At 41.1% G+C, this 27864-nt stretch overlaps 1 protein-coding gene across 3 annotated transcripts in view; it reads left to right on the plus strand.

The window, feature by feature from the left end:
* Positions 1-27864, plus strand: part of ralgapa2 (Ral GTPase activating protein catalytic subunit alpha 2) — a 103585-nt gene that overhangs the window by 40515 nt on the left and 35206 nt on the right. For all 3 annotated transcript variants that reach the window (XM_034111044.1, XM_034111046.1, XM_034111047.1), the window contains 15 exons: positions 1302-1387; positions 1484-1574; positions 1799-1972; positions 3717-3884; positions 4593-4786; positions 5013-5111; positions 5607-5762; positions 11032-11160; positions 12168-12296; positions 12491-12549; positions 13378-13486; positions 20856-20966; positions 21292-21360; positions 22224-22361; positions 25314-25491. In XM_034111044.1, the coding sequence (XP_033966935.1) occupies positions 1302-1387; positions 1484-1574; positions 1799-1972; positions 3717-3884; positions 4593-4786; positions 5013-5111; positions 5607-5762; positions 11032-11160; positions 12168-12296; positions 12491-12549; positions 13378-13486; positions 20856-20966; positions 21292-21360; positions 22224-22361; positions 25314-25491 (1890 nt within the window). The remainder of the gene's footprint in view (positions 1-1301; positions 1388-1483; positions 1575-1798; positions 1973-3716; positions 3885-4592; positions 4787-5012; positions 5112-5606; positions 5763-11031; positions 11161-12167; positions 12297-12490; positions 12550-13377; positions 13487-20855; positions 20967-21291; positions 21361-22223; positions 22362-25313; positions 25492-27864) is intronic.

Consider the following 27864-nt stretch of genomic DNA (forward strand, 5'->3'; position numbering starts at 1 on the left):
TTGAAATAAATAAATACATTTAAGTTTTCTGCACTCTCGCGGGAATATCTCCGCAATGGAACGAGCTTAAGTTTCACTTTCTATTGCCACTTGTTTGTACCATTTCCAAGCAATTTATAATGAAAAAGTTTGAGAAACACTGGGTTAGGGCAGTGTTTCTCAAACTTTTTCATACCAAAGACCACTTAACCAATAAAAAAACACTCGCGGACCACCTAACTCCACAAATATCCAAAATCGCATCGTTTTTCTAGAACAGATTACAAATCGCCTGAAAATGGTACAAACAAGTGGCAACATGTGTGATGAAGGTGTTGCGCTGGGCCATATCATGCAATCAAAAGTGAAACGTAACGTCGCTTCATTGCGGAGATATTCCCGCGAGAGTGCAGAAAACTTACATTTATTTATTTATTTCAAATGTGAAATGTTACCAATATACTCGCGGACCACTAGGGGGCGCTCACGGACCACCAGTGGTCCGCGGACCACACTTTGAGAAGCACTGGGTTAGGGTAATGTTGTGAATCGAGTGGCCTGTGTTCGTCGTGCATAACATACGCCTGCCCATACCATAACCCCACCACCACCATGGGCCACTCGATTCACAACATTACCCTAACCCTAACCCTACCCCTCACACCAGATACTGACTGGTTTTCGGACCCCCCCAATAAAGCAAATCTGCACGTTTCAGAGTGGCCTTTTATTGTGGCCAGCCTAATCAGCATCTTGATATGCCACACCTGTGAGGTGGGATGGATTATCCACCTCACTATGTGCTCACTATCACAGATTTGTGAACAATATTTGAGAGAAATGGTTATTTTGTGTATATAGAAAATGTTTTAGATCTTTGAGTTCATCTCATGAAAAATGGGAGCAAAATCAAAAGTGTTCCGTTTATATTTTTGTTCAGTGTACTTTTTAAAAGTGATGAGTTCAAAACGTTACTTAAGTTAAAGTACAGAAATATTATCAGCAAGATGTAGCTAATGTTGAAAAAAAAGTACTCCTTATTCATATAGGCCCCTTTCACAGTGTAACATAAGACAGTTAGTGTTGCCGTGATTGAAGTGTAACATGTAGGTTTTTTTTGGAAAAAGGAACTCTTTGTATTAATGATAAATTGAGTAAAACCATTTCCATTGATAGTCCGTCCCTGGATGTTAAAATGGAACACATGTTTGCCTATCCAATTAAAGTTGAGGAGATAAAGATAGTAGTAAAACAATATAAGCTTTTAAGATAACTTGTGTATTTTTTGTCCCTTTTTTTAAATACCCCCTGTCACACTCCAGCCCAGAAGAGAGAGAGCTCCCCTACTTCCTGTGGCTCTGATAGCAGGACGTCTGAGGGGAAGAGAGACGGCAACGAGCCACCAGTGGTGAAAAGAATCATCTTAATATATGGTCTTAAATTAACTAAATAACATTTATCAATAAAAACATCTCTTCTTAAATGTTTGTTTCTGTTTTCCTAGATCCTCATCCGGCGCTGCAGCAGTCCAACTGAGACAGAGGTCACCGCTGAGGGACAGTCAAACCAAGCAAGACACAAGCTCAGAGAGAAAAGTTAGATATTACATCACTAATTATTACTCTAATATGATAATCGTTGTTTTAATTTATATAATCCACATGAAGATTTGCTCAATCAGTTAATCAAACATGAAAGTATCTAACAGAGGCCATTCTTTGCATGTATTAATGAGTCAGTCTTTAAACGGCAAATGCCTTCCTTCTACTCTGTGTTCAACTTCTTTAAGTCCTTTATCCACCTCATTCTCTCCACCCAGGTGAAAGTGTAAGCAGTGAGACGTCCAACGGCTACCTCAATGACGCTGAGGTCACCTGGCAGGCGTTTGATGAGGAAGCGGACACTCAGTCCACACAGTCGGCTCACATGGACGTGACGGCAGACCCCCAGAGCCAGGGGAGTCTGCTGCTCAGCCATAATGAGGCTCTAGCAGGTATTGGGACGGATAAGAGTTCACCTTGAGTGCTAAGAGTACAGATTTGGGTCATGATTTATTCAATATGTCTATCAACTACAATCAGTTTGAAAAAAATTACAACGATACAGAGCAAGGTTAACCTTTTTCACTCCATCACTCTGTACCATATACCATATACCATAAATATTCAAATATTATATATATAAATAAGTGTCGAGTTTATAAAGGCTTAGGACTTTATGATGGAAGTATGTGACGGCCCCCCCAGGCTCTATTATGTGTCAAGTCATTTTGGTTGATGCTTTCAAAGATTTGGTGATAGATTCAACAATTTTCAAACATTCAACACTTAATACAATGAGCAAAAATCCCTTCAAAATACCACTTTAAGAAACAAATACCTGGTAGCCCCACGCAAAAATTCCTGCTGCAAACTTTTTAAATGAATAGATTTCTGCAAGATTTGCATTTTTTGGCATTTGGATATCAAGCCCATTTGTTCTGGAAACAGCTGAGAAACCCCCCTATTGTCAATGTACTTAAACCAGCCATATATCCTCTGAATTCCCTAAATATATATTGTTTGTGGTTGTAAAGTAACATAAAGTTGTGATTATCCTAGAGTTCAAAACAGCTAATGTTTATACAGTGAGCTCAAGTTTCCCAAAATCACTACAATGAAAGGGCTTCATTGAGGGCGAACATCATCAAACATCAATACAACTGGGCCTAGTTCATTCCCAAAATGGTCAGATATCCAGACAAACACAATTTATGCAATTCCAAAACTTTAGTAACCCTAGCCTAGTGCAGAAACCATTGTTAAAAAAGCAAATAATAACACATTTATACAAAAAACAAGCCATGTTTTTTTGCCCCAAACTGCATGGAATAAGTGTGATTTGGCTTGTCTGTAAAGGTTAGACTTGTGGTTATCCAGATACACCACTTTCATCAGATCTGTATCTTGATGCAAACATAGCAATGCCATTGTGTCCCTCTCAGAAATGTTGCCTAACTTAGGTTTAATACTTAGTCTCTTTCCAGACAAGCTCATGACATAATTGATACTAATGAATCCCTTGGATGATATAGTTGTATATACTACCCTACCCCTAGCTTTATAACTGAAACCGCTACAAAGGCAGGTCGGCTGTGGAAGAGGTAAAAACAGGGTTAGCAGTACAGCCGTAGAATTTGACCGTTTAGAATTCAAACAACTTAACCCCATTAGCTGTTAGCCATGCACGCTCAATAATGGAAGATGAGTTGAAAGAGTTCAGCAGCGAGTTCATCTGAGGTGTGTCCCATCCAGCTGCCTCCAGTTACCTCACCGGAGGCGACAATGGATTAGCATTAGCCAGGTAGAGTGACCTGCTGAGGAAACTTGATCATCAGTCTCTGCTACAGTACCTCTCTGGCTTAGTCATTTCATATTTAAACCTGCTTGACAGTATGTGTTGGAGTTCATTTTGACATTTTGTGAAGGCTGAGTGGTCAGCGGTCTACTGAAGTATTTCTGTCATTTGTATTTCGATAGGAAAATAATGAAGATCGCTGAAACTCTTTAGCTTTAAATGTACCCACCCCTCAATCATTATTGATGTTGAGATTCTGTCCCCCCCCCCCCCCACCCTTGCATGTGAACTTGTGTCTGTGTCGTCCCACATTGTGATCATCATGAAGTTGTCACTCTTCCGTTGTCCCTGTGCTCCCCTCCTCAAACCCAATTTGATCCCTTCCCCCTTGTCCTTTTTAGGTCCCGAGTATCTCCTCCCTCCCCACTCTGCACCCCCGTCCTTCCACCACCACAACCACTACCAATACCCCCAGCACCCGCCTGCCTCCCCGGCCCTGCTGGTGCACACAGAGTGCCCCATGGACGACACCATGCATCAGTCTGTCTTACACATGCCACACCACCTGGGTACTGCTCCCTAGCTGCTACTCATCATATAGACTCATATACCATTGACTCTCCATGCTCTACATTTCTTCAGCCTTACCGTTACTTCCTTCACTTACACTACATTTATCCATGTTGTTTTGTTCCAATTGACTTGATTAAATGCACAACATTTAAAAATGAAATGGTTGGAACCAAATTAGCATTTAGCAAGTCCAACTTTGATTGAGCCTCAAAGACTTGAGACAGCTTTCTTTTAATTAGCACTTCAGATCTTCTACACACACTTTCACATTTTGTGTCTCCTTCCTGACCAGTACTCCCCTTCCCTTCCCATCGGTCTCCTGTTGCCCACTTGGTGGCGCTGTCCTCAAACAGTTCAACCTGACTTCATTTGGATGATGCATGTGACTCCTCTCTGTTTCCCAAAAGTGTTTTTGGGGTATTGGGGTACCGAGTATTTTGCTGCATTTGGGAAAAATGCACAGAGAGGATTTTTGTCAACAACCGCTCACACAAGGACGGCATTGAACGTTCATTTATTTTATGTATTACAGACGAGTATCTCAATTTAAAATTCTTTTATAAAAGGTGTTGTGCATTTGTTGACTGAATCCCATTACTTCTTTCAAATGTATTATAATTTACTTTTTATAATTTACGGTCAGCTACAAATGAACATTTTACGTAATAATGTATTTTCACCCTGAACTCTCTCTGACCATGCAGACAGTAGTGAGTGTCTGGCTGATGACGTCAGCATAATTGCGGGTGGGACCCTGACTGGATGGCATGCTGACTCGGCCTTTGTCCTGTGGAGGAGGATTTTGGGTATCCTTGGAGATGTCAACTGCATCCGCTGCCCAATAATCCATGCCAAGGTCTTCTACTGCCTTTATGAGCTCTGGCATAAGCTGGCAAAGGTAAAGCAGACGGGACCACACACGTAAAGCCTTGCATAGCTTGGTTCTCTTTTTTACTTCCTGTCAGCTGTTGCAAAGATAAAACATGTCCAATAACTGAAAATTATGTTTATGATATTTGAGGTAATATTGTGGAATTTGAACACAGAAGCCTTTTGTATCCTTTACTTTCTCACATAAAGATTACTCCCACTGGTTTTGTTAATTGACTGAAAGTGACTTACAGATCCGGGACAACCTCGGGATTAGTGTGGACAACCAGTCGTCTCCTCCCCAGCCCGACTACATCCCTCCTCTTCGAATGCTGGCCTCCTGGCTCTTTAGGGTATAAACAACACACAGGCACAGCAGACAATATTCACAAAACAACAATTATGACAACAATAATGGAATACCTGCAGGCATAAAGAAAGAAAATTGCAAAAAAGTTTAGAGAACGTTTGGATATTACCATGTCCATAATCCAAAGCATTCTCAATAATCATTATAGTTATTTAATTGTTTTCTAACCTCATGTCTTTATCATTTAAGTACAATATGCCCTAATGCTCAGAAGGCAATTTGATTAGCAGTAACAAGTTATGAACAGACAGTGTGACTAAGAATGTTTTAATTAGCATTGACTTATCGACTGTATCATTAACAACAACAAAAACAAGAACGTTATATTCAAATAAAGAATTTGCCTCATTAATAGAGACAAGCAACTGCAGTGTTTTCAAAATTGGACAAAATCGATATACATCTCGAATCCTCTCATCATAATAGATAACAGTTTTCAGCTCGTCATGATAATACTGACCCCCCCCTCCCTCTACAGTCCACCATGCTGCCATCTGAGTACAAGGCTGGGAAGCTGCAGGCCTTCAAGCTGATCTGTGAGATGATGACCCGGCACCAGGATGTTCTCCCCAACAGCGACTTCTTGGTGCACCTCTACCACACCATGCACAAAGGCATTACCAGCAACGACCAGGTACAGCCAGCAGGGGGCGCCCACAGTATGGCTGCCAGTTGTGCTTTTACTCTCCAGTAGATGGCAAACCAGTCAAACCCATGTGATGCATTTGCATTGGTCCTGTTTTGAAAAACTGTACAATTTAAGGTTTGAAGTCCCAATTTGGCTTTCCTGTGTGAAATGATGTCATATTCACCTGTTATTTGCTGGTGTAAATCAGGTAGCCCTTGGATTATTATCCACACAAAATATATGTCTTGTGACAGACTGTACCTGCCAGGATTTATGGGTCATATAGGTCCTGCAATTAAAGCTACTGTTCAGCGGTTGATTTTGAAAACAGCGTGCCAACCAGTGGTGATGAAGAATGCTTCAGTGTTTTGGCATCTTCCTCCTCCTTTAGCCACACCCTTCCTTGTATTTAAATCTGGCCCTGCTCCATTCCTCCCAGACGAAGCTGAGTGGAGATGAATGGAGTCCCCCCAAAACAAAGGACGGGGATAAAAGTGTGTGGGTGGGGGGGTGTTTTGGATGCAAGTGTGTTTGAGTATAAATGCCCTCCTGGCTTGGTTTCTATTGCGCCTTGGCAGTGCGACAAGCTTATTAGAATGTTTTCCATGTCGTTAAATAATGTTTTGAGCCCCTGCCGCGTATACGTGATTAATTAAGGATTGACGTCTGTCGCGCTCCGTTGGACTGACACGTCGGCCAGGGGCCCGGAGTAGGCCGGTGTGTGTGTGTGTGTGTGTGTGTGTGTGTGTGTGTGTGTGTGTGTGTGTGTGTGTGTGTGTGTGTGTGTGTGTGTGTGTGTGTGTGTGTGTGTGTGTGTGTGTGTGTGTGTGTGTGTGTGTGTGTGTGTGTGTGTGTGTGTGTGTGTGTGTGTGTGTGTGTGTGTGTGTGTGTGTGTGTGTGGGTGGGAGCGGGAGGGGAGCCTGGGGAACGTAGTGCAGTGTAAAGCAATGAGGGGGGCACATTGAGGGACGAGGCTACATTCTCCAGCTTTTGTTGTGGCTCTGTATAATGCGTCGGGGGGGCCAGAGCCAGGCTGGCCACTGAAGCATGCTCAAATTGGCCGGAGAAAAGAGTCCTCACGCCACACAATAGAGGACAGCCGCACGCCTGCTTAACATAAGAAAGTGGCTCTTACTCTCCCCCTCCTCTTTCCTCTCTGCCTTCACCCGAAACCCCCACCCACATAAAATAAAAAAGCAGGGAAAAAACATATACATTTCCAAATCCGTCATACACGTAAAAATATTTATTTTTCATGCAATCTTATTTTAATTAGTTTGCGTAAAAGTAGCCATCAGTACAGACTACATCTTACATGATACTGCAAATAGTAAGTTTAAAAAATGGTTTTGTCGTTATTCTCTGGTGTGTTCTGTACATGTGTATCTTAAAATATTACAGTTTACTGGTCCAGTATTATTTTGAGGCTACCTGTCTATCAAGAAATAAAAAGGTGCCCTAAACAGCCTTTGTTTTATAGACAACAGGGGAAGCCCAGTGTCAATCCTCAACATTAAATTCACCTAAGCTTAGAGAAATGACAGCTTCCTTTGGAGGGGTTCTGCCTCCATCTGACAGAGTGCCAGGGTCAAGGCTATTGTCCTGGCTGTCATCCTCTGGTCAGGGTCTCACAAAGGCACGGCCAGAGCACAAAGGCAGTAATCTATCTAATAGGTCTACTGTCTGGACTGCAATAGTCAACGGCATTTTGTGTGAGGTATGCTCGTGTTTAGATTAAAAAAATGATGTATTACATAATTATTTGTTGAGATAAATCATATTGATATGTTCTTAACACACCAGATAATCTAGCTCAAACTAACATTTAACTCGCCAGGTATTAGTGGAAGGACATACTTCCTCACCTGGGCTTTCAGACCAAATCTTTGTAAAGAGGGCCTATAATGCTCATTTTCAGGTTAATATTTATATTGTGTGCCTCTACCGTGACATGTTTACATTAGGGTTGTGCGTCTTCACTGGTCTCACGATTCAATTACGATTATCCTGTCTTCGATTTGATATCCCGATACATAACAATGCGTTGCATCCTCAATTTTCTATATTACTGCACATGGCTTCTTTCACATGCAGTAAGATAAATATGGACTCTCTTTTTATTATTTATAAAGTGCGTCAGAAATCAATAACATAAATGTCTTGACATTAAATTATAAACCAAAGTAAACCAATTGTGTAGCTCTAGCCTCCCTATATCTGTGTGAAATTTTTCCATCCTCAAAAACTAAAAACTAATGCTAAAGTCTAGCTGCAGCTTCTAGCAACGGTCTTCTGCTCAAAAAAGGACACTGAATGTCCTGAATGTGGCATCACACACAGGACTTGAGTGTGAACACAGCAGACAACAGGAGTATTTACAACAGCATATAAAAACAAAAATACTGCATGTGTGTGCACACTTACATTCTCTGTCGTACTGTTTCATTAACCCCATGATTGTAGGAGATTCAGTTAGCTTCATCATATCTCAATCAGTGATTAAGTGAATAATAAAGTTTCTATCGGGTTACTTTCGGCCTGTCACTCATTATTTTCAGGAGGGGGCGGGGTTTGGAGCAGCAGAGAGGAGACGCTGATCGCGGAAGCTTTCCTCCTGCCTTCAGAAACTTTACACACGTATTTATCGTCTGAAAATAGCAAGAGGACATTCATACTCTACAATCCAAGACTTGATTAAATCCACCAAAAACCTGACGAGACGATAACGAGTGTTTTTCAAAAACATAAATCGATGTGTGTCTCTGAGCCGCAGCGACACAGCCTGATTCAGAGCGGGTCCTTCTGCTGTTGGTTCTGGACTGGTGCTTGTGTTGGTGGAGAAAGCAGACTGCTCCGTGTTTGGAGTCGCTGTCACGTCTGTTCCCTGATCCCTGCGTCACCGACCAATTTGATATTCGTGTGACAGAAAAAAAAAACCTTATTGTCCAGCCACGGCCGGAAGATCAGGAAGCAACGTTACTATGCTAGAATCGATTATGTTCCATCGTGATGCGGACGTAGACGATTCTGCATCACGATGCATCGTAGAAACGATTAATTTCAACACCCCTAGTTTACATGCTTTAATGTTCACAAAGGTCTTTATTTTGGTTATACTGCCTGTTTCGCAGCACCTTTTTTCACCCTCTGTCTGAAACCAGATTCCAGTCTGCTCTGATTGGTCAGCTGGCTGGTTCTGTTGTGATTGGTCAACCACTTAGACTAAGGAGCCGGACTTCTCTATCACGTTCAATGTGTTTGAGCATTAGCCATTAGAGAAACATGTGTTACAAAGTGATGTACCTTTTGTTACAGAAGTAAGCAAAGGAGTCCAATGGAGGGGTTTCAGTCAGGAGGGGAGTGTGTGGGAGAGAAATTCCCTTTTAGTTTTTAGCCTTTGTAGACCATTTACTTGCACACAAACCTATAATACACTACATATTATAATAATAATATAATAATAATAGATTTATTTTGTTAGCGCTTTTACAGGTGCTCAAAGACGTTTTACAGATAAGGGAAAAGAACCCCCCCAAAAGCATGAAAGGGTCTCTTGAAATAAATGTAAAGAGGTCATGTATCAGTCACACACTGAGAGATTAAAATGTGCCAGTTGACCCCCTTAGCCACACACGTGGTTGTTGATTAAACCGCTGGCCTTGTACAGTAGTTATGCAGGTGGGTTATATATCCCTTCCTAACAGCTTGTGTAAGGAAACCCCCACATATTCATAGTGATGATAGCAATTGCAACAGGAAATCTGGCCAATACTTTACTGGAAGTGTCTCGTGTTTCGTAAACCAGGAAAAAAAACCTACATGCCAGATACTGGATTGAACCCCGTCACCTCAAGGGCCGGCAGGTGGACAGAGCTTGATTCCCTTTGAGGCGGAAGACCAAATGAAAAGGCCTGAGGTGGCTCTATTCAGAGTCACGTTAATGCACCTTTTGTTGACACAGGGGGCCGTTCCTCCTGCCAGCACACGGCTACATGTGGGGCTCAAAATCCCATTTCTATACACACACCTTAAATCAGGTTCCCCTACTTACACATACAATAGAAAAACACTTTGCATTCTACCTCTGTGGCTTCCTCCTAAAATGCTCATTTCAGGCAATCAACATCAGTTTGTCGCATGCTAATTACCTCTGTCTGCAGTGCACATTATGTTTCAAAGTTCAATTACCAACAAAATAAGGGGAAAATGGGCCCTCGATTCCTAAAGCTCTACCCACCAATTTTCCACATGCTGTGCACCATGTTGGATTGCCTCTGCGTTTTTATTCTTTTCCTCTTTTGTTCACCTGCAGTCCCTGTTTACCAAAGCTTCAGGTGATTAATGTCCCAGATAGAGCTGGTGCAGTGTGTGTGCAGGATACTGAAACTGTGTGCATGTGTGTGTTTGCTAAGCTGCCCTACGGTTCAGCTAGAAACGCTGTTGTTTGAACTGTCCGATTTACACAAGTTTATGGCCAAGACGGCAGGTGTTTCCAGCCTGGACCTTGCCTTTGTACACACACACGCACGTCTCAGATAAGAGAGGGAACAATCTCTCTGCCTCGCTGATAAGGTGCATTCTGATACCAATATGTTTTAGAGTGTCAATGCAGAGTAAAGAGAACCATTCCCGTTCTATATATATATATATATATATATATATATGTCATGGAAAACCTGTTAAGAGCTCTCCGCGCTCCAGCATGGTATTTCACTGTACATACTTGAGCACTTTGTGCAGAGCCCTCTGCAGTGCAGCATGTGTAAGTGTTGTAAGAGCACCCATCTGCCACAGAGCCGCCTGTACCTCGGCGAAACAATACTTTGTTTCCTGCTTTAATTACAGGTTTGCCTGTGTGTATATACATAGGACTGACCAAAGTTGAGGTCTTTTGTTCTTTCTCTTATCCTCTGTGAACGATCCATCTGCTGCCCTCGCTTTCTGTTTTTTTTCTTTTTTTCCTTTACAGACATGTGCTGTTGAGTACCTTACTCTCCCCAACACATTTAAAATGCTTATCCTAACTGTCGGAGGAAAAAGCTTTCTCCCTCTCACATGGTGGCCCATTTGCCAAATATTTCTGCTTCCCTCCCCCACCCAAACAAGACCATGTGCTCATGCCAAATTCACAAAATCCTTTTGACTGTAAACAATTGCAGATGGCTGTTTATTCCTGAAGCATGTTGAGTCATTGGTGGATGGGTACTATCATAATAATGCATACGGGGAAAATATAGTTTGCCTATTAATAGTATTTGTGTATGTATGTCATCAGGATGTTCTGAACACCATCATCCGTGCCTGCTCTCCACGTTTCTTCTTCCTCGGCCTGCCCGGCTTCACCATGCTCGTTGGAGATTTCATCACTGCCGCTGCCCGCGTCCTCCGATCTGACTCCTCAGAGGTACGCGCACACTCTCCACATCTACATTTGTCATGAGATTCAAACTCAACCTTAAAAATGTTAAATATGATATCTACTTAAACGTTTACATCAGGAATGTCCCAACTAAAAAAAGAAAACCAGAATTCCTCCTCATACATCGTGGTCTTTAATAAATGTGTCAATGTTTCACTCACTCTCTTGTATCTAATGGGTCTTTAATTATTATTATTATTTTTAATCCAGTAGTTATAAATTGGATAAAAACTTGTTTTTTTCTTCTTTTTCCTTCTTCTTCTTTGTAAGACTTTGCAACTTTGACTGAAATGAATACCAAGCATATTTGTATTTGTATTGAAATATATTATTCATCCTGAGTTTTCCTCAATCTTTTGAAAGTAAATAGCCTAATGGCACAATAAGAAAAGGACATTGTACTATACATATTAAACAAAAGGAAATTAAATTAGCCTATACTGCTGCCCCTGCATTTCTTTGTTTTATTCTTTGTATATTGTATTGATTATATATTTACAATCCAAATGAATATCAGACAGAACAGGAATATAAACAATCACGACCAAAAAAAGGAAGAAAAAAAACCGGGTACGGTCGATAGCCTTCCAGAACTTCTTATGAAGTTCCAAACAACCCCCAAAGAATGTAGCACCTCATTTTGTTTGGAATGTTGACTATCTCTTACTTCTCCCAATGATTTCCAGACAGTTATATGTTGCTTCCTTCTGTTTTGGTTGCCAGATAATTACAAATACAAGCTGAATCTGCTTACGAGCGGCATCCATCGCGCATTTAATCAGTCATGTTGTTGTCCAACGCTACCATGTGTCAAGAGACTCTGTTGAGCCTCAGCAGAATCATGAATAAAGACGGAATTAATTCTGCAGGATCCCTCCTATCCTTTTCCCCCGGATAGACACCTTCCTGCTTCCTGGAACTGGGTTGTTTTCTTGTAGCTTTAGGGAATGAATGATAGCCTGTTTTTGTTTATTCCCCCCAATCCCTTCCAGGCTCCGAGGATGGAGGCTCAGACAATCCTGGGCTCCCTGGTGTGCTTCCCCAACCTCTACCTCCAGATTCCTGTGCTGCAGCGTGTGCCCGGCTCTGAATACATCATCGTAGGAAATGAGGATATAAAGGTAAATGGTCAACATGCGGTAATGATATTTAGAGACATAACAGCCAACTGTAAATGATTAGTCCCATGCAAGTCTCCTAACATGTGAACGTTAAGCATGATACTGTTTGATTCTTATATCCGATCTTCACAATTAATAACCCTAATAATGTAGATGAGAATATATAGATTTAGCATGTTTTCTTTACTGTTCAGGATTACCTGGTGAACATCCTCCTAGAGATGGCAACAAGGGAACACTGTGAAGGAGCCAGGTATGATCGGCAATATGGCAATGCTTATTTTATATTAGATTACATTGGCTATTTATTTTTGTTAGTTTGAGGGCGATGTGTTTGTCTTTTTACACACATATACATATTTACTATTATAATGTGCATTGAATCAGAGCATTTGCTTACATTATTTACGTACTATGTATATACAAGTATGTATTTGCTCCTGTACTGTAAGCATATATTCCTGCTACTAACTGCAGTATTTATGACTTTTTTAGAACAATTTATTAGTCCATAATTTGTATACTGTTAATATTGTTTATATTTGATATAATAATTTTCATTTTAATTTTACTTTTAATGTGTAGTTGTTGATTCTCTATTCTACTTTTTAAGTATCTTTATTCTATGTCTGAACACAATGATTCTTCTTCTGAAACAAAATAATTTCCAAAATTGGGATCAACAAAGTATTTATCTATCCATCTATCTATCTTTATATCCATATATCTATATCCATATATCTATATCTATCTATCTATCTATCTATCTATCTTATAAACAGTACGGAAAAGGGATTTTCAAGCCTATTTAACAAAGAAATCATTTGTGTCCTTAACGTTATAACTCCGAAGATTTTAGTTACGAAGTGTCTATTAAATCAAGTAACACAATGGGAGTTGAGGCTATGCAGCAGATTTGACACTCTTGTGTGAGGCAGTGTAGTGTTGCCCGACAAACAAAGTGAGATCCAAAAAACACCTGCTGTTGCCGCGTATCACCTCGGAGAACATATTGGAGACTTTAGAGGTTGAATCGTTTAGTTTTTTTACTCTGCTTCTCTCTTTATCTTCTGTAATCCAGGTGCATTGCTGTGTGCACTCTGGGTCTGTGGGTTTGTGAGGAGCTGACGCAGAAGAACATCCACCACCAGGTTAAAGACGCCATCAATGTGCTGGGCGTAACACTAAAGGTCAGTTCACATCACACCATGTATTCATTTGCACTTTGATACCCTGTAACTTATGTGTTCAGTTTGATTTTCTAACAAACAAGCGCACTGTTGACCATTTTAACTTTGGCAACAATTCTGAATAGGATAAATCACTGACGGCTGCAGTGTCTTAAGCAAATTGATGCACCAAGCCCTGATTTCATCTCAGAAATGTTTCGTTTTACCACACGAGCACTGTCGTGTTTAGCTCAGTCAGAAATGATAGTTGATTACATAAAAGGACTGCAGAACAATTTCAACATAGTGAGTGGACAGAAAGTGTGAGAATAAAACATGTTCAGTGATGTGACTCATGGCCATATTTTTGGAAGAGCCCTCTTTCCTCCCTGAGTGAAGAGATGCAGAAAATCACTGGTGGCTGTTTTTTGTCGCTTTTTTTCTTTCTTCATGGAATAGTGTTTTGGGCGGTGGTGTAATTTCCAGGCTGCTCGCTCTCAGTAGATGTGGGCCAATTTAAGCAGCTACATCTCCCAGCTTCCTGCTCGAGCATCCCCCCCCCCTTCCCTAATGGAGCAGTAATCACTCCCCTGTACAACTTGACACACACACTCCGCCAGCCCCAAAATAGAGGGTATAGGCTGGGTGGGGGATCTCTGGGGAAGAGTGGCACTGAGTCTCTTTTCGAAAAGCAGGTGCTGAACTCTCAGGGCCCCTTTTTGTGTTTGGCCATTTCTGCACTCCCCACATTGTCTGTCCTTGTTACATGTTGAAAGGCATTCAGCTGGAAGAAATGGGAAATTCTATTTCTCCACAAAGAATTTCAAATCACTAAAGAAATTCACATTTGAAAGAAAATTGTCAACAACTCAATTCTTTCCTGAAATCAGTCAGGAGAAAATAAGTCATTGTTTGGAGGGGAAATTCAATTATGCTAAGTATATGCATGTAAGTGAAAAACTAAGTATAAGGGCTATTACTCAGATTGTTGTCATGCTCAGCTTGTGCCTAGAACTTGTTCCCTTTTTCAACCAGCCATGTCCCTTTCCCTGTTTCCAACCTTTAGTCTGGGAGAGAAGGGAGGGATTTTGCTTTAGCCTTTGCAGACTATTTACATGCACTAAAACCTTTATAACACACTACAGGAGATACACACATAGCATAATAGAGCCTGATTAATGTTGTGCTTATGTGTAAATATAAAGTTCTCAAATATGTCAATACATGTTTTTTCCTGTATGTTTAGACAGCATCAACATCAGAGACGTCATAACAAATATTTACTAACTTTGATTTATTAAGTTACAGTGTGGAATCAGCATTTCAGGCATAGTTTAAAGGTGACATGTCATGCTTTTCCGGTTATTACCCGTCCCCTTGTGTGTTATGAAGGTTTTTATGCATGTAAACGGTGTGCAGAGTCAAAACCCTCAAAGTACACCATGTAGGGCAGGGGTCGGCAACAGGCAGACCGCGGTCCGGATCCGGACCCAGACGCCGACCTATACGGACCCAAGCTATAATCAATACATTAATAGGGGATTTTTCGGCGCCTCCCGCTTTTTTAACGCTGATTTGGGTGACTTGTGTAATTCGTGGAGAACCGAAGAGTTTTCGACTGACGGACAACTTCTCACTTCACAAAAGAAGAAGAAATCTAGACCGCAAAAATAATTAAACAAGCGAGTACCTGTTTTTCCTGGCCACGGACAGGTTCCTTGAACACAACACGAGCGTAACCTGTCTTCCGTGGTATTGCAACCCAGTCTCACGACATTTCGTGTTCACCATCACGATTTTTAATCTATTGATTCGTGTTCACCATCACGATTTGCCCCTTTTTTTCGTGTTGCACAGCACGATTTTAAAAGCAATGTATTTCTACTGGTAATGTGTTTCGTGCCTGCAGACTGCAGCACGTCTTTTTCTCCGGTCGGGTCGTGGAAGACCGGAAGCTGTGTGGTTCATAAAAACATGTTCTTACTCAATATCAAGCCACAGTTATTGCTTTTATTTTAAATCGTATAATTTCGGACTTTTGTTGTCGTCTGTGAGGAAAATAAATGGGGCTCAGAGCCTCAGGATACTGAAATCTGTATTTTTTTTTTAAATCTTTTTTTCCTTCTAATTTGTTATTCTTTTCAAAATAACACACTGTTATTTACTCACCAATAACCCACAATTATCCTTGCTTTTATTTATTGGTTTAATTCCATAATCTCGGGCTTTTTTGGCGTCCGTCAGGAACTGAATTTCAAAATAATTATAACAGGAAACAGACGTAGGCATTTCGAACGATTACCCAAGATCCTCAGCTATGGTTTTAAGCTCACTGATTGGATGTGTTAGCCGCAATGCATGCTGGGATTTGGTGTTTATATTATATGAAATCCGGAAAACATTTTAAAAGTATAAAATAATACTTAATTCCGAGTGCTCTTGCTTTTCTCTTTGAAAGTCATCACATAACGGCATTGTAATACACGGTTCGGCTGCATTACATACTACAGATCTGCCGTAGTTCTTTATTTAGAGAGCCCTGATGAGAAGACCTTTGGAAAAACTGGAAGAAATGCCGCCGAAACTGAATACTTGACGTGGATCATAAATATATCAACAATTAAACAACATCTTTAATTTCTCTTCACACAATACGTCTCCTTGCAGTATCAACACTAATTCGGCTGACTTTTACATTTGATCTAATTCATAGATAGGTTATATTTACACCATAACGGTGCACAGCTGATAAAAAAGGACTGTAGTTTTCAAAGATATTACTGATTTTCTTTGAATGTAAGAATGTAAATACTGAGTCTGAAATAGTATAGCAATATGCTGTAAAATGATGTGAAAGCATGCATAAAACTATACATCTTCAGATGTTGTACATACACACTAATAATACAAAGTTATTATGGCTGTGTGCACCTTGTGTGCACCTCCTAGTGGTTAAAGCACGTTATTTAATTATTGTTTGTATGTGTTATATTTGATTAAAAAAATATTAAGAGTACATACTTTCATAGGGGGAAAGTATAAATATAGAAATATAGAATATACAAAATCAAGAAGATACTATAAGTGATCTCTACAATAAAACAGTTTAGTGCAGGATGTACACAGATATTAATAGGAGGAGGTGCAAAACAGAAAAACGGATTAACCTTTATTTAAACATTACATATTAAATATTAAGCCTGACAAAGTACTTAACGTCTAATATATTGCTTTCCTGCAATGTTAACTATGTTGAAGCACTTATTCTAACTGATATTATACACATTAATTATACTCTTATGTATGTAGATAGAATAAGACATGTAGAATATGACAGTTTAATGGTGGAGGTACACACATATTGATAGATGTCTTGTAATGCACTGTTGAGGAACCTGTGACCCAAGTTTTTCATTCATTGCATAACTACACCGTAGTTGTGTATGATATGTCAATAAACCTTTGAAAATCTTGAAAGGGATGTGCAAAATAGCCATAATATACAGTCTTTAATTAACTATTAGTAGAGAATAACGAGTAATGAATATACTTTATTACTCGTTTCCATTCATGTCAATTGCAGATACATGTTTAGTCTTCTCAAGCACCAACTATCAAATATCTCTCCTGATTGTTGGCACTTGACAATCACCTTACCTGAATTTTACTCAGGTGTAACTAAAGTCTGATTTAAGGGTTGTTTATATTTCACATAATTAATCAGAATCTGCAAAGTAACTCAAATAAATGCAGTGGAGTAAAAATACCAGGTTAACCTCTGAATTGTAGTGGAGTAGAATTACAAAGTAGCAATGAGCTGTCATGTGGGTATATATTAATGCTATATATTAATGCTGCGCATTATGGACAAGCAAGCGATTTTCACCCATTCATTAATTATATGTTTTACATTTGATAACACCAATGTGTTTAATAATGGCAACTTCTAATTGTGGGAAAAACGAAAACGTTCAGTAGAGACGTCCCATAGAACATTTTGCGAAACACAATAGCCAGCATGTGTAGTTCTGGGGGGGTGTTCGATTCTAGTTTTGGATAGTCTGGCGTGGTTTCGTTCCATTTCACACAGCTGTTTGACGCTCTGCGTAACCTTACGGGAACTGTAGTCCTAAACGATAGCTGGGGATTATGGGTAGTGTAGTGTCTTCGGCCATCCTAAACTCAGAAATGTTGACAATCGCAATGATGCTCGAAATGTCCCTTACAGGCCTACGTCTGTTTCCGGTTATTTTTATTTTGAAATTCAGTTCCTGACGGACACCAAAAAAGCCCGAGGTTATGGAATTAAACCAATAAATAAAAGCAAGGATAGGTGTGTGTTATTGGTGAGTAAATAACAGTGTGTTATTTTGAAAAGAATAACAAATTAGAAGGAAAAAAATATGAAAAAATAAGGATTTCAGTATCCTGAGGCTCTGAGCCCCATTTATTTTCCTCACAGACAGCAACAAAAGTCCGAAATTATACGATTTAAAATAAAAGCAATAATTGTGGCTTGATATTGAGTAAGAACATGTTTTTATGAACCACACAGCTTCCGGTCTTCCACGACCCGACCGGAGAAAAAGACGTGCTGCAGCCTGCAGGCACGAAACACGTTACCAGTAGAAATACATTGCTTTTAAAATCGTGCTGTGCAACACGAAAAAAAGGGGCAAATCGTGATGGTGAACACGAATCAATAGATTAAAAATCGTGAAATGCCGTGAGACTGGGTTGGGTATATGTCTCGTCTGAAAGGAGTGCTGAGCACCGGAACGCCGCTCCAGCCCTTAAAATATTGCATATAAGGATAATAATCCATAAGGAGCCGTACACATGCCGCAGTGTTTGCGTGGCTGTGTCTTTAGTTGTAAACACAGTGGCGATCTGTTGTTATTAGCATCTGGTTAGCTAGCTATGCTAACGAATTTAAAGAGCTTTTCTACAACCAGGTGGAAGAGAGCTATTTCCTGAGAGGCTCAAATATCCTCAGCTCAGTGAGGTTAAGGCACACCTTGATATGGTCATTATAGTTATTAATGAGACTAAATGAAAAACTGGTATAAAATACTATATGACAGTAACAACAAAGTTGTTAAAAATAACAAGAATAGAGTTTAAAAGGGGAGTGATTTGTAAAATATCAAAAAAGAAAAATATGCTTACAGTTCTGTTTCATATGGATGTTGAGAGATGTATCCATAGATCTCTTAATGTTGCTCTCAAAGTGTACCAGATTGATGCTTTTAACTTCAATATTTTAAGCAAAGGTTGAGTTCAATAATTTGTACGACCCTCGGAGGATGTTGTAAAAATTGAAAGGAAAAAGGTTCCCCACCCCTGCTGTAAATAATAATAAAAACCCTTCATTTTTAACTTAAAGGTGGGGTAGGTAAGTTTCAGAAACCGGCTCGAGATACACTTTTTGTTATATTCCATGGAATGCGCTTAACATCCCGATAGCAATGAATAGCTTAAGTGCTTTGACAAAAAATCCATTAAAAAATGTCATCTGTAGAAGCCGTAATACTGTAAAAAGTACAACTTGACTCCATGTCAGCCCAGATTTACAAACTCCTGGCAGGACAAGCTCAATTCTCACACTGAATTTAAAAAAAGTGAGTGGGGGACTGCAATATAAGAGGGAAAGAAAGAGAAACTTTGAAACTGTTCAATTGTTATGATGTGTAAAGACTGATATTGTTCTATAATCGGTTGAAACTGTTAAGTCATGATGTGAAACGGTTAACAAAGAAAAAGGGACACTCAAGCTGCTGCTACACTTTATTTTATTTATCTAAAATTAAGCACTTTTAAGATGCACATATTTTCAAAAGCTATTTTATTTATTTTCTCTATTTTATTTGTAAATGCAGCCCGAGAGGAACATTACACATATCCACAGTATTTAATGTTAATTGTCAATACATATTGTTGTTTTTGAATTGTACTTTCTTTATTTGATTGGCAGTCAGTTGTTGATTATGCAGACGTTGATAAAGCTACAGGTCACTTCAATATATATCACACTAATTCATGAAGCAAGTTAGACATTTTGATGTTCCGGACCTTTGCATGGGGACATTTTCTCTAACTGGACCTCGTTGAATTTTAGTTGAAGACCCCTGATGTAGGGAGTAAAACTCTAAAACAGAAAATACCTCCCCAAAACGCCTCGTTGGAGATACGTCACTGTTCATTTGATTCTTCCGGGGACATCATGATGTCATGTCGTCCCCGGAACGAAATGGACCAATCCGTGGAGCCGTTACATTACGTCCGCGGAGCCGTTACGTTAAGCCCCCGCTGATTGGTCCAAATTGACCAATCCACGGACTTCCTCACACACACACACTCAGTGCATGCAGCTCTGCTGATCTCTCCTCCCTGGCTGCAGGCTGATGACAGACAGTTGGGATCGCGGCGAAATTCTCTGCAGACCCTCACAGCGTTTATCAACCTTTTTCTTACTCAATATCAAGCCACACTTATTGTTTTTACTTCGGCTGTGACTTTGTGTGTGCTCAGGGTGAGTTTGGCTGTGTTTCGCTGTGTATCGCTAAACAAGGAAATTACACCTCCACGGAGCTTAGCACGATTCACAACGTCCCGACTGGTCTCGACCAATCGGAGCACACTGGGCTCACAGGGAGGGGGGGGCAAGAGCTGCAAGGAGCCGTTTAGTGGAGAGAGTGAATACACATACTTTACAGAGATGCTGTATGCGAAACCAATGTGAGTTTGGAAAATTGCACAGTATAAATCTATTCTAGTAGACCTCAACAACGGAATTATGATCAGTGGAAATGGCCATGACATGGGACCTTTAATGTAAATATAAGAAATATTGGTCCATCTGTATCCTAGTTCTAAAAATGAATCCTACTTGAACTTGCCAGTCACTTTTGAGCATTTTAAAGTTTCTTTTTCTGTTTAGATGATTTGAATCTGATCTCACAGATTATGAACATTGTAAAAGGCTCCAGTGTTCCTATTTAGTATGTGGTTATTTGGACAGTTTAAACAGACACTTAATGCTTACTTATATGCTTGATTTAATGCTTTTTCAAATAGCTTAGATTGAGAAATTATGGACCGGCTTGCACCAATTAAGAACACAATGCCTTAGATTTAGGATTTCTCAATCAACCAATAAAGAAAATCTGATTGATATCTATGATATATTTTGAATGTATATAGTGCCAGAGCAAAAATGTCAAGGCAGATGCAATAACAAGCGTTCCCCTGGCCCGAGAATGTACATGTATAGCATTAAAATATTTGTTAAATGTCTAAAATGTTCCGTATGTTAATGCAGCTTATTATAAAATAAGCTATGCATCGTTGAACTGTTTGTGTCCCGTCCTTTACTTGTTTGTTCGTGCAGTTTGGAAACAAAGCTGTGGCTCAAGTGGCCTGTGACGTGTTCCAGCTGCTCATCTCTCACTGGGAACATCTCCAGAGGCTAGAGCCCACTCTACCTAAGAAAATCATTGAGGTAACACACACATACGCACGCACACACATACACACGCACACACACGCACGCACACACATACACACGCGCGCACACACACACACACACACACACACACACACATACACACACAGTGTTTTGTCAGTAGCCATTAGAGGTCTCCGAGAACATATATTCATAAGTAAGAAATTCCTATCAAGCCACTTAGGATTCAAAAGTCTTACTAACAAATATGCATACTCCACATCCCTTGGCTTCACATACATTTGAGCACACAGCCCTGACTCAGCTGATGAATATGAGTGTGTCATCCAATTATCTTCCTCCTGGTTTTGTCCCAACACAGATCTTTGTGGCCACAATAGCCTTTTTGTTGCCGAGCGCGGAGCACTCAACAGTGGAGGCTGACAAAAAGGTACATGTTTGAAAGGAGGCGACACGGCTGAGATCTAAAGGCCCTTGATCAATCATGTTGGAATGGAGCATTTGCAGAGGAATGTTTCTTTATATCTGTCTAGCTCTTTATTTTTTTTTCGCCGCTCTCCTCTATTTGCTTAAAGGGGACCTATCATGCAAAATGCACTCTTTGATGTCTTTTATACATAAATATGTGTCCCCGGTGCGTCGGGGAACTCACGCAGCGCCAGAAAATAAAACCTTCTCTCTTTTCCTCCGTACCCGAATCTCTAAAAACCGGGCTATAACGGAGCTGATTCAGATTTGCGTCCGATATGACGTAATATCGGAAATGAAGGCTTGCTTTACACTCACGGCCCTATCAGAAATGTTGCTATCAGAAACAATGCCCGACCGTTTTGGACGTAATATGGTCGGTGCATGTTTACATTAGCATCGCTAACACTCAGAGCTAACCTGTGCTGCACAGAGCATGTGTGTGAAGAAGCAGGAAATAAAAAGGAACTCACCTTGTGGTATAACCGGCAAGAGAGAAAGCCTTTGAGCTCCATACTGTTTCAGAAATAATCCTTGATAATCCATGATATGGCGTTTCATCACCGCAGTATCTGCCGGTAGCATCTCCCGCATGAGCTCAGCCCCCTCCTTTTTTTTAATCAATTTTTTGTTTGGTATTTTGAGCAAAACACTTCATAGACATGTTTTTTATATTTTGTTATATATCTGAGAACTATGCTATTGCCTAAAAATAGCATGATAAGGGCACTTTAATGTTTCTCAGGAACGGCACAGCTCCTTTTTTGCTATATACACTTGTTTTTGTTTTATTTGATGACCAACATGTGTTTCTCACTTCCTCAGTTGATGGTGTCCCTGCTGCTCTGCCTGTTGGACTGGTGCATGGCTGTTCCCTTGAGTCTGCTGCTGGAACCCATCACCATGCCTTCTCCGGAGGACCGCACATCCCATAAGGCCCCGCTGCTGGACTACATCTACAGGGTGGGTAGCCTCCCTGGCAGCTGGGGGGGCAACATTTTTTTTTTTTTGAAGAACGGCCACTTTAGCTTCTTGGTGATTTCCAATAACTTCTGAATAATACATAGTCTTCATCCGCAAACACAATAACTCCAGCTTTGACCCCCCGCCCCCCTCTATTACCCACAAAATGGGCTTGCCACTTTAATTAGACTCACCTCCACCGTGACCTCATGACTATGCCTCATTTAACATCATAGTGGCACAGCATAAGAGAAACCGCCATAGCTGACTGTCCATTTATCATATGCAGGAAACCCTTGCAACTTGCTTTGTAGTAGCATACTGCATTTACAAATATAAATTATATTATGAATTTAAAAATATGCAGTACCCACTCTAGTTACTCTAGTGTATCTGTCCCACTAGCCTTGTATTCTATAGTCTGACCCTGAGGAAGAGGGCCAAGCTTCAGGCACAAATGAAGGAGGTATTATTCATTCCCTCCTGTCTGGGCAGATGCGGTCAACGGCAGATCTTTGTAAGGATGTCACCCCTGATAAGAAATGGTCCAATTATTCAAACAGGACCCATTGTCCAGTTGATAAGCTCGGGCTATAAACGCTTGTCCTGGAGATTTGAATGGAATATGTCTTAATATGAGAGCGACTGCAGCTGCTATGAAAGCAAAGACAATTAGGCGTGATTGGTTGTCTATCAGCTAAACAAAAGACAATGGCCCCTCTGGGTTTCATTGGAAATAATATATTAGGCAAGGGCATCGCAAGGTGTGACAATATTAATGCCATGTCAGGAGTGGACTGAAATCTATACTTCTCTGCAGATACCTCGGCTGCTGATTATTCTCTACAGCGAGCGGAGAATAGCTTCCCTAATTGGAAACATCTCACTTTTATTGCATCACTGCTAGTGTCACGGAGAATGTAGCAGGGAGGGCTTTTCATGCTTCACCTTCCTTTAATTACAATTTCAGATAAAAAATAAAATAAAAAACCTTGTTAAATACCAAACACATCAAGCACAAGAATGGTACCCAGCTAATGAAAAGGTTGTCAGGCTATTGGTTCTGAGATGAAGTGAGAAAAAGTGTTTAACAGCATGCAGATCGATGTAAAAAGCGACATTGCATTAGAGCTCATTGGAGATCTGCTCTAGCTTCTCCATCTGCTCTTTTCGCTTCCCCGGCAGCCAGCTGCACTACGCGTCTCTGTGTGTGAGTGTGTGTATTTATGTGAGGGAAAGAAGAACAGGTCCATTTGTCCACGTGCACACCTGTATGCCTCTGTTTGCGTTGTTATGATTGGATGTATATGTGTACACAGGCGTATACTCATGCATCCGTATGTGCCTCCTCCAACTACAGTAAGCACTGTGCCTTACTTTCCAGGAACTGTTGCTATGCGAAAGTGCAGTCACTTAGTTGTCAAGCACAGCTGTGGGTCTCCCAACCCCCCCCCCTCACCAACCTCCTCCCTTTCTGTCTCTCCACCTCTCCACAGAGGAAGCTCTTTGGGGCTTTGGTGTAGCAGCTGTTTGGTTCAGGTCTTTTCAGCCTCAAGCCTCACAATCCCTCCCCCCCATGCACCCAGAGGTCTGTTCGGCAGAATCATCCACATACTGTCTACATTGCCCCACACAATACTGTTTCAGATGGCAGGGCCAGGCTGCCTCTCACAGCGTCTCTCAGCCAAGATGGAGCGTATGTGTGTACTGAATGGGATTAGCCCTCGCATGGCTTTACCCAAGTTGCTCTACTCTGAATGAGAGGCCCCCCCTCATTTACATACATTAGGCATATGTTTCACCCTCTCATACGCGGCACCTCACCTCCACTCGGATTATACAGTATACAGGTGTGTGTGTGTGTGTGTGTGTGTGTGTGTGTGTGTGTGTGTGTGTGTGTGTGTGTGTGTGTGTGTGTGTGTGTGTGTGTGTGTGTGTGTGTGTGTGTGTGTGTGTGGTGTGTGTGTGTGTGTGTGTGTGTGTGTGTGTGTGTGTGTGTGTGTGTGTGTGTGTGTGTGTGTGTGTGTGTGTGTGTGTGTGTGTGTGTGGTGTGTGTGTGTGTGTGTGTGTGTGTGTGTGTGTGTGTGTGTGTGTGTGTGTGTGTGTGTGTGTGTGTGTGTGTGTGTGGTGGGAGCTGAGCACAGGGATAAAGTCTTAATTAAATCAAACAGTGTAAACCTGTCCAATGGCTCTAATCAACTGCCCCAGTGCGCCTTATCTAGCCCTGCCAACGGATGCTCTGCCATCTGTTATGTAGATCGATACACTCACACATCACAGGAGAAATGGATTAGTGGCAATAAAGTCCCCTCGCTTTTCTCTTCCCCCCCCCCTACCTCACTCCCTCCTTCCGTCGCCTTATGATGTAAATGCACCTTATATTCCCCTTTCATGCTCCTGGATCATGTCACTCTGGAGCAGGCCTGCAGGAGTGTCACTGTGCATCGGCTCACAACACACACACACACACACACTATACATATCGAAGTTCAAGTTCAGTCATCGCCTATCACTGTCAACACAAGGCAATTCAAAGTGCTTTTCAAAAATAAAAAGATATTAAGAGCGATAGGAAATGTGCAGCGGACACACATTTTAAAATGGCATTTCAAAACAGCCAATTAAAAGCAAAGACAAAAATAAATAAACATAAAACAAGCTAATATAGAATAACACAGGCATAAAATACATGCATAAAAGTAACAGTGCAGTGTAAGATAGGAATAGTTCAATAAAAAGCAGCACAAAAAAAATGTATGCCAGAACCTGAATAAAAAAAATAGTAAGAGTTGCAGCGGACTTGCAGGTTTGTGGGAGTTTGTTCCAGATATTTGGAATTCCATGTTTAGTTCTGATTCTGGGGACAGAACGCCGAACTGTCCGTGTAGTACGAGATTAGAAATGATGGAACATTCCATCTGAATCCTCACCCCTTTTCCTGCTCTTCCTCAGGTGCTGCACTGCTGTGTGTCGGGCTCCACCCTGCACACCCAACAGAGCCACTACCTGCTCAGTCTGTCGGACCTGTCGCCCGACTATGACCTCATGTTGGGTCAGGTTAAGAGCTTCGAGCCCCCACCCTCCCAGACAACCTCCTCCGACTTCGGCAACCTGCTCACAGTCGCTGAGGGTAAGGAAATGGAGCCTTCCTGATTCCCCCTTCCCCCCCCCCCCCCCCGCTGTGCACGAGATTGCACTGGCCTGGCAGATAAAACGGCAATGGCCATTTATTGGTTGTATAGCATGTGAGCATTTGTGTGTGTGTGTCTGATATCTGTCACATCACTGCTTAGAGGACTATCTCTGGTCAATTTTGGGACACACTTCTTCATTTCCGTTCCTGTGCTTCTGACCACAGACCACAGAACAAATATCCCCAAAAAAAGGATTAGAGGTAAAAGCAAACTCTGAAAAGCCCATCCATTTGGAGCCTCTCCATTAAATGTCAATATCTTATTAAAAGTATGAAAAGGATATCAACCATCACAGGGAAAGGAATGTTCGCATTAGTACTCAGCCCTAGAGAGAAGACCCATTATGGGGTTTTTTCTTCTTTTTTTGTGACCTTGTGATTCCATTAGGCAATGTATTCCTCTCTGCCCCATGCCCTCAACTTCTGAAAAGTCCTTAGAGCCCAAATACAAAATGCAGTGTACTGAAACAATGCAAGACATTTGAACAGGAGCTTTTGCCTGAAACATTTCACCACACCTATCTGTTTCTGGTGCCCATGTTCTTAGTAGAAATAACAAAACACTTTCAAAGGGGCAAACCAAAGAGAGCCGGCCTGGTTATATTCATGTCCCCCACCTCATATTGATCAAGTCACATCAAAGGGCTAGTGCATCTCTAATGCAGCTTGGCCTGCTTTCTAAAGAGCTTTCTCCACTTTGATGGGGGATGATGGTATTGATAGCACTGTCACAATGTAAGAGTGCATCTCCTTGTTTTTTCCCACATCACTGCAGAATAAAGCACCGCATGCCTTTCGCTTGGGACTAAAAACCTGTGCATTTACATAAATGCAATTCACTAAGTAGAGTCCTATTGAGCAGCCTGCAAAGATGGTGGTTCTCATTAGCACTCAGCCAGTCTCAACGTTTGTCCATTCTAAGAAGACTCAATGGGCTTTTCAAAGTTGTCTCTTTTGATTAGAGACCTACTTAGAGGTGTGCCGGCCAAGCTATTGTGAGAAATGAATAAAGTACACCTATTAGTAATCATAAATGAGATTTGGCTTTGTATAAAAACGAACTAACTGAGATGATTGCTTGTCTACACACAAACATGGAGCTTTTGGGATACGGTTAGCAAAGTATGCGTTTGATTATTTAATAGGCCTTAACGCTGATGCCTTTTTTTTTTTCAGGCGATTAGTGTGCCAATTGTTTCTCAGTGTGTTGTTTATGTCATTAGTACTTTAAACGGTCCCTTTCCTGTCGTTTGTTATATATTGTGTGCATGTAAATCGTCTGCTAAAGCTAGGTCCCAAAGTGTATCTCCTACACACACCAAACCCTTCCCCCCGCCTAAAACGCCTCCATTGGACTCCATTGTTAACATCCGTGACATAGTGACATCACTATGTAACACATGCGCCTATATTGGATAAAGCTCCAACACATTGCACGTGATAGGCTAAGGGGCGGGACATGTATAAGCAGTATACCAATAGAGCCGGCCAGCTAACCAATCAGAGTAGACTGGGCTCTGGATTCAGACAGAGCAGTGGTTCCCAACCTGGGGGGCGTACCGATGAGATCGGTCTCGTCCATTTTGTAGATTATTTACGACTTTGGAATCCACATAAACACATCGGCAAAATCCGGCTTACTTTGAGCATGTGTTTTAAACAGTTTAATCCCTTTGTGAATTGTTTCCACTTGCGTCCTTTAATTTCTTCATACAGCAGGAATCCAAATGAATTAATCCTGAGTCCAATAACCATCAAAGTCACTCCAATAGTGCTCCTTAATTACGCTTTCATCCTCCTTTAACAAAATACTTCACATTCATCCAGTTTGTGACAGTAGTTGTAGCATTTTGAGACTTTGAAACTTTAATCACCGCTGAGTGTGTGTGTGGGGGGGGGGGGCGGCCCTCCCAACAGGAGTCATTTGGGGGGGCTCTTGGGAAAAAAGGTTGGGAACCCCTGAGACAGAGGGTGAAAAGAGGTGCTGCAGACGGAGAAACATTTTTTTTGCTTTTACATTCCGAATAATGACATTGTCCAAATGATGACAGCTCATTGTATTACCCTTGTCAACTTTGAAAAAGGTAGCACATAGCAGATCCTTTCCTGTTGTTCTTACCTTTCACAATAAGAAAGCTGTGATCGATGTACTGCGTAAATAGGCTATTCAACTATTCTGGGCAAATATGATCCCGGTAGTTGGTTTACCTCTACCTGCGTCGATCTATTCAAACTTTTTATTAAACCAGTAATGCTTCCGTCACAAATTAGCATCATTGTTGGTATACATAGTTTTGATGTGAAATATTC

This window comes from Pseudochaenichthys georgianus, chromosome 22, assembly GCF_902827115.2.
Source record: "Pseudochaenichthys georgianus chromosome 22, fPseGeo1.2, whole genome shotgun sequence".
Taxonomy (NCBI): Eukaryota; Metazoa; Chordata; class Actinopteri; order Perciformes; family Channichthyidae; genus Pseudochaenichthys; species Pseudochaenichthys georgianus.